The 7535-nt window shown below is 49.7% G+C and overlaps 1 protein-coding gene across 1 annotated transcript in view; it reads left to right on the top strand.

The window, feature by feature from the left end:
• Positions 1-268: 268 nt before the first annotated feature.
• SOAT1 (sterol O-acyltransferase 1) overlaps positions 269-7535 on the top strand; it is a gene marked incomplete at its 5' end in the record, with an annotated part of 26235 nt that continues 18968 nt past the window's right edge. The window contains 2 exons of the mRNA XM_015426040.1: positions 269-367; positions 4230-4365. Coding sequence (XP_015281526.1) covers positions 269-367; positions 4230-4365 — 235 coding nt within the window. The remainder of the gene's footprint in view (positions 368-4229; positions 4366-7535) is intronic.

The raw sequence follows: 7535 nt of genomic DNA, 5'->3' as shown, positions 1-7535 counted from the left end.
TTGACAGTACTTTACAGACAGACAGACAGGCAGAGAGAGAAAACTAGGCCCACATTCTTAGGACTAAGGTGATTTTATCTTAGAGTTACTTGCTGGCAGAAGAAAAATGAGTTTCTACCTGGTTCTGAATTTAGAAGATGCAGCATAGAGTTGACAGACCCACATGCAGTTTTGGAGGCAGTATTTGGAGTCACAGGAGGGTTCTTAGCATTATGACTCCTTTTTTTTGAAGACCGACTATACTGTTTTTTTGTTTCCCTCCCTTCAGGACTGGTGGAATTCTACATCTTTTGCAAACTACTACCGAACCTGGAATGTGGTAGTACATGACTGGCTGTATTACTACATATACCAAGACTTCCTTTGGGTGAGCACCTTTGAATCTAATGGAAAATGTTGCTTCAGAGAAGTGAAAAAAAGGGGGGGGGGTTTACAGCAGTCTCCTATATAGTGAGAAAGGTAGCAAGAGAACCCTACATTTTGCATGAACAGTGAAGTTGGCTTGTTTTTGTGTATGCATGATGCTGGCTTGTACTAAACCAGAACTTTGGTGTTTCAAAATCAGTACTGTCTACTTTGACTGGCAACAGTGGCTCTCCAGGGCCTCAGGCAGAGGTCTTTCACATTACCTACTACCTAGTGCTTTTAACTGGAGATTGAACCTGGGACTTTCAGCATGCCATGCAGATACTTTACCACTGAGCCACAGCACACCTGAGGCAATGCATGGCTATGAAAACTTGTGCAGTGATGAATTAGTCTCTAACATGACTCAGCAGAGTAACAAGAGCTCCTCTTTTGAATTATCTGGCAAAAGTATTATTATGGGAAATGAGCAAGTCTCTGTCTGGCTGTCTTGTTAGGTGCCATCTTTGAGCTGAATGGTAAGCAGACCCAATGTTATTTTTTTGAGTTTGAAAGCTCTATTATTTTACATCTGAGGCAGAGAATGATGACTTGTCGCTCTTTCCTAGCATTTCTCAAACTTCTTATCTGCATTTTAAAGGTAGACTAGTGTTACAAGGTGTATTTTGAGACTGGGCTAAAAAACCAGTAGTACAACCGATGGTTTTAGACTGGAGTGACTTAGACAATGAAGAAAGATGACAGGAAGAACATTGATTCATTTGAAATGTGGTGTTAGAGGGTTTTCCGGTTTAAGCTTGGATGCGTCTCGCTCGGAGACGCGCCGAGACCCGGCTGACGGGAGGGGTTTGAGTTCGTCTCGGACCCCCCGGGATCTCTGTAGGAGACCCCCAGCCTGGGGAGCTGAGGAGAGCCTCTTCCAAGTGGACGCCCGAGGAACTGAGGCTCACCTTCTTCCCCGACCGTCACCGCGGAGCCAGCTGGTAGATGGAGATGCCCTTGAGACGAAGGAAAGCCGTGACCACCACCGTCGGTTGCGACTTCCACGGACGCCCTAGTATCAAACATCAACGAGATGCTAACCCTCCTGGGAAACCTGGGCCTGCAAGTAAATCTCGAGAAGTCTCAACTTCGACCGGTCCAAAGAATACACTACATCGGTGTGCTACTGGACTCCACAAATTGCAGAGCCTACCTACCACAGGACAGGGCCGCCAACATCGTCAATCTAGCCACCGTGATGCATACTCGGCCCTCAGTGACAGCATTCCAAATACAGAGGCTGCTTTGCCTCATGGCAGCTACTACGTCAGTCCTGGTCTTTGCCAAATTGAGAATGTGCCACCTACAACTCTGGTTTATCCACAATTTCAATCCAGAGCGAGACACACACTCAACCCACCTATGCCCACCGGTCAAAGTACGGGACTCTTTGCTTTGGTGGACCACCCATCCCAACCTTTTCCAGGGAGCACCCTTCCATTCTCCATCACCCAAAATTACCCTAACTACGGATGCCTCTCTCTCGGTCTGTGGCGCCCACATGATGGGACTTTGTGTTGGAGGCAGATGGGACACACAGAAACGGAACCGGCACATCAATTTCCTGGAACTGCTTGCGATACGGTTCGCTATCACCAGTTTCCTGCCCCTGATACAGGGGAAGTGTGTCACGGTCCTCACGGACAACACTACTGCCCTCAGTTATGTCAACAGGCAAGGGGGGACTGTCTCCCAACGCCTCTGCGAGCTCGCCTTTGGTTGTGGGACTTCTTAATCGCCCACAACATTTTCCTAGTCGCCATGCACACCCCAGGACACTTGAACGTGCACGCAGACCACCTGAGTCAGGCAGGACTCAATTTGCACGAGTGGGAAAAGAATCCGACTTACCTTCTTCCACTCTTCCGCAAGTGGGGTTCCCCCAGATAGATGTTTTCACCACCAGGGCGAACAAAAAGTGTCCTCTGTTCTGCAGCCGAGGTGGCAGGAACCCGCAGTCCTTAGGGGGCGGTCTCCTCTTCCTGTGGTCCAGAGAATTCCCCTCCCCCCGCTGCCTCTATTTCTGAGAGTGGTCCGCAAAATCATCAGCAACAGAGCGGACTGCATTCTCATATCCCCGTGGTGGCCGAGGCAACCATGGTTCTCAACCATCCTTGATCTGTCAGCAGGGGTCTACCACCAATTTCCTCCCGTACAAGACCTTCTGTTCCTAACCGAGTCCCCTCTCCTATACCACGGCGTGCCATGAATGTGGCTTCAACAGCTTTTCCTCCCGTATAGCTAATGTATTGCTAAACTCGAGAAAGTCCACTACAAGAAAATCTTATAGTTACAAGTGGCGAAAGTTTTGTTCCTCCTTGGGTGAGGATGCCCCTCGAGCCGCCTCCGCAAGTCTCGAGAAGGTTTTCCAATTCCTCCTGTCTCTCGCTGACTCGGGACTGTCACATTCCTTGTTAAAGGTTTATTTGGCCGCACTTTTGGCCTACCATGTTCAAGTTGAGGGATGCACACTGTTCTCGCATCCTCTTTCTAAATGTTTTTTGAAGGGACTGTTACACCTTTACCCTCCCATCAAAAGTTCTGTCGTCCCCTGGGACCTTCCCCTGGTCCTTCGTCAACTCACCAGGAAACCCTTTGAGCTGCTTGCAACTGGCGACATGAAGTTCCTATCCTGGAAAACAGCCTTCCTTGTGGCTGTCACCTCAGCAAGGCGAGTTGGGGAAATATTGGCCATGTCTGATCCTCCTTACCTGTCATTTTTGCCAGGCGGCGGCCGCCTTGTACCTGACTTCTCATTCTTGCCAAAGGTAGTGTCAGAATTCCACCTACAGGCAGAGGTCTTCCTCCCGGATTTCTTCCCTGCTCCGGCATCCCCAGAGGAGAGGCTGCTACACACTTTGGACACGAAACGTGCACTTCTGTTCTTCCTAAACAGAACCCACCCAACGAGACATGACTGTCAACTGTTCGTTTCCTATGCCCCAACAAGGCTGGGAACTCGCATCACGGCTCAGCGTTTGTCGTGGTGGATTGTAAGTCTCATCCACCTCTGCTACCTTATTGCCAAACAGCCATTGCCTTGGCCCTATCAGGGCTCATTCAACCAGAGCTGCTGCAGCCTCGACTGCCTTCCTGCAGGGAGTTTCCCTAACGGACATCTGCAGAGCCGCTACGTGGGCTACGCTCTAGACATCTGTAAGAACTCTCATACCAACATGGGATGTCACAGCCTATCTTCTGCTTCGCAATAAGGACCTGCCAGCACCCTCCTCCAGGTAGGCCACTGCTCGCTAATCTCCCATGGGTGTGAAGCACAGAGACCACGTCAAAGACAAACAGGTTGCTTACCTGTAACTGGTGATCTTCGAGTGGTCATCTGTGCATTCACACCACCCGCCCTCCTTCCCCGCTGCTGTCAGCTTCTACATTTTTCATAGGGATTGATTTGCAGCAGTTTGAAGGAACTGGCGGGATGTCCGCGCCTTCCCCTCTGGGCATGCGTGGTGGGGTTCCTGCGCATGCCCGAGGTCTTGGTGCGAAAATCTGTTAAGGCGCTTGCTACAATGCCGATCGATCCAGCGCAGGCACACTGTATCTCATGGGTGTGAATGCACAGATGACCACTCAAAGATCACCAGTTACAGGTAAGCAACCTGTTTTTCTTTCTGCTAATGAACTGAAGTGTAATAAAACAGGATTATTCATTTAACAATTTCATCAAGAGACTTTCCAGCAATGTGAGACTGTGAGTAATCTTATCAGCATGCCCTAAATGGTAGTTGCCATTCACTTTACAGAACATTTTTTAAAATTGCATCTATGATGGATTTTTTTGTCTCTACTCTCATATCACCCCCCAGTTCTTTGGGAAGAAGTTCAGATCTGCTGCAATGCTGTCCGTCTTTGCAGTTTCTGCTGCTGTACATGAATACATCCTGGTTGTCTGTTTTGGTTACTTCTATCCTGTCATGTTTTGCCTCTTCATGTTCTTTGGAAGTAAGTAATTACTGTTAGCTGGTTTGTTATATTTCTCTCCCACTCTTGTGGTCAGCCTAAGATTGGTTCATAGAGCACCCTAGAACAATTTAAAATACAGGTATAAATAACACACACTATTTCCCCCCAACTTTCCTTGGGAGCATTGGAGAAGATCCAGAGGCGACAATAGTGTTTATTTACTTAAAATATTTATTAGCCACCGTCTTCCTACATAGCTCTCTGGGGAGGTTGTTCCACACTTGTGGGTAGGGGTGTGAAAAAAAAAAATCGGTAAAATTCGGATTCGGGTTTATTGGACCTGATTTTTTCCAGGAAACCTGAAAAAAAAACTGAATATCTATATCGGTAAAGCATAGATATCTGAACATTTTCAGGAAACCCAAAAAATGCAAGTCCATTGTATCCAATGGGGCCATTGAAGTCAATGGCAATAATTCTCTGGAAAGTTTGCAGGGGGCTGGGGGGAGGGGGTTTGAGATAGAGGCTCCAGATTTGGACCTTGGCTGCTCCAGCCTCTCCCCAAATGACCCCCAACGTTTTGACAAGATTGGTCCAGGGGGTCCAATTCCAAGGGCATCCAAAGAGGGTGCCCCCAGATCAGCTTGCTGCCTTGCCTGCCTGTTGCTGGTTTGCCGCCGAAATTCGATGGCAATTCGGCCCCATTATATCCTATGGGCCATTTGGCACAATATGGGGCTTTACCGGTATAGATGTTCAGATTTTTCCGGGAATCCCGAAAAAATTCGGGTCCAATAAATCCGAATCCGAATTTTACCTTTGTTTTCTTTTGCACATCTCTAGGAGGGGGTTTGAGGGAGAGGCTCCAAACTCGGAGGGTGGCTGCTGGAACCTCTCCCCAAGATACCCACCAGGGGGTCCAATTCTACGGGCCCCCGAACAGGTTGCCCCTATCCTTCCATAGAGAGAACAATGGAGGGATAGGGGCAACCTGTTGGGGGAGCATGTTTGCATTGCCAGCCAGGCCCAGCCAACACTGCAGCAGAACCATACCGATCGCCCCCCCCACAACCTGTGCCAAGGTGCCCAAAACCCCGAAACCAACAGAACTTGGTTCAAACCATAGAATCTCTGCAGCAGCAGCAGCATAGACTGAGGGAGCATGTTTGTGCATTGCCAATGCCAGCCAGGCCCAGCAGCAGCCCCGAGCAATCTGCCCCCCACAACCTGTGCCAAGGTGCCATCTGCCAGTCAGTGCCCAAAACCAACAGAACTTGGTTCAAACTAAGACAATCTCTCCCTCTGCAGCAGCAGCAGCTTACATAGGGAGCATGTTTGCATTGGCAGCCATGCCCAGCAGCAGAACCAGAGCAATCTCCCCCCCCGAACAACCTGTGCCAATGTGCCAGGCAGTGCCCCCAAAACCCCAAAACCAACAGAACCAGATGATCTTTCCCTCTGCAGCAGCAGCGGCCTAGGGAGCATGTTTGCATTGCCAGCCATGCCCACTAGCAGCAGAAGAACCAGAGCAATCTCCCCCCCCCCCCAACAACCTCTGTGCCAGTCACTGCCCAAACCCAACTGGACTCAGGTCAAACCAGAGGATTTCTGCAGTATATAAAGTGAAGGGGGGCAGGCAGGACCTGTGCAAGTGAACAATCAGCTAGGAGTGTACGATTCCCCACTCAGCACATTAAGAGAGGCAAAGGGAGGCCAGCGGAACCCAAATAGGCCCAAATCAAAGTGGTTGCCAAATCTCCAGGGGCGCCCAAAGATTGAGATACCCACTTTCCCAGGTTGTGGAATCATCCAGAGGGGTCTCACAGTACCTCTAGGAAGGTGGTGTGAATCCAGTGAGTAACGGCAGCAACTAAGGAAGGAAAGTAGCCCCACCCCCACCAGACAGGGCCCAGGGCAGACGAAAACATCCCGAGCCACAGAACGGCTGGCTGTTTGGTCTCCCAGGGCTGAGGGTGGGTCCCTGTTCCCTACAATGCAGGAAATTCACACAACTACCTCTCCCCCACACCCATAGAGGCCCCTCCTCCATGCCCAGAAGGCGGCTACTAGTTGCCTAGCCTGGTTTGGAAATCCAAAGGTGCCCAGAGGCTGAAAAAGATTTGGGAGTCAGTCGGACTCGGTCCCCTGTTCAGGGGACAGCAGCAGAACCAGTGCACGTTGGCCCCCACAACCTGTGCAACCAGCCCTCGCAACAATGAGTCTCTCCCCTGGCATCTCTACGGCCAGAGTCATGGAACCACAGAGTTGGAATGTACCTCCGGGTCATCTAGTCCACCCCCCACAAGGCAGAAAAATTCACAAACACCTCCCCCTCCACACCCCAGCAGTGACCCCCGCTCCATGCCCAGAAGAGAGATGGCTATTGACTACTAGCCTAGCCTGCTTTGGAAATCCAAAGGTGGCCAGAGGCTAAAAAAGATTTGGGACCCCTCCCCCACTCTAAATAATTTGCCCAAAACTCATCACGGTGTAACACCGCCCACTGCATCAAGACGACTGAAGTCTGACATCACAGTAGCACAGAATGTGAGTCTTCGAGCATCCAGCTAAGTGTCAGCTAACATCTGATTTGCCCAAAAACCATGGCTTGGTGTGAAACCAGCCCACTTCGTCAGGTGCATGAAGTGTCACATCTACTTAGCAAAGAAAGACATGACCCCTCATGCAGAAAGTGAAGTGCAGCCTCTGTCTCCTCTCCTGTCAGTTTACGTCCAACAAATACAAAAAAAATCTTTTTGTTGTTCAGTCGCACAGTCGAGTCCGACTCTTCGCGACCCCATGGAGAATATCTAGCCAGGCCCTCCTGTTTTCTGCCGTCCTCTGAAGTTTGCTCAATTTCATGTTCGTTGCATCTATGACACTGTCTAACCATCTCATCCTTTGCTGTCCTCGTCTTCTTTGACCTTCAATCTTTCCCAGCATCATGGTCTTCTCCAGTGAGTGCTCCCTTCTCATTTGGTGGCCAAAGTATTTGAGCTTCAGTTTCATTATCTGGCCTTCCAGGGAACAGTCAGGGTTGATTTCTTTGAGGATTGACTGATTTGATCTTCTTGCAGTCCAAGGGACTCTCAAGAGTCTTCTCCAGCACCATAGTTCAAAAGAATCTATTCTTCGGCGCTCGGCCTTCCTTATAGTCCAACTCTCGCAGCCATACATGACTACTAGGAATACCATTGCTTTGACCATGC

This window comes from Gekko japonicus, unplaced genomic scaffold (genome assembly GCF_001447785.1).
Source record: "Gekko japonicus isolate JY-2015 unplaced genomic scaffold, Gekko_japonicus_V1.1 scaffold6608, whole genome shotgun sequence".
NCBI lineage: Eukaryota > Metazoa > Chordata > Lepidosauria > Squamata > Gekkonidae > Gekko > Gekko japonicus.
Note: the sequence above shows the minus strand (reverse complement) of the source record. Positions and strands in the feature narration are given on the sequence as shown.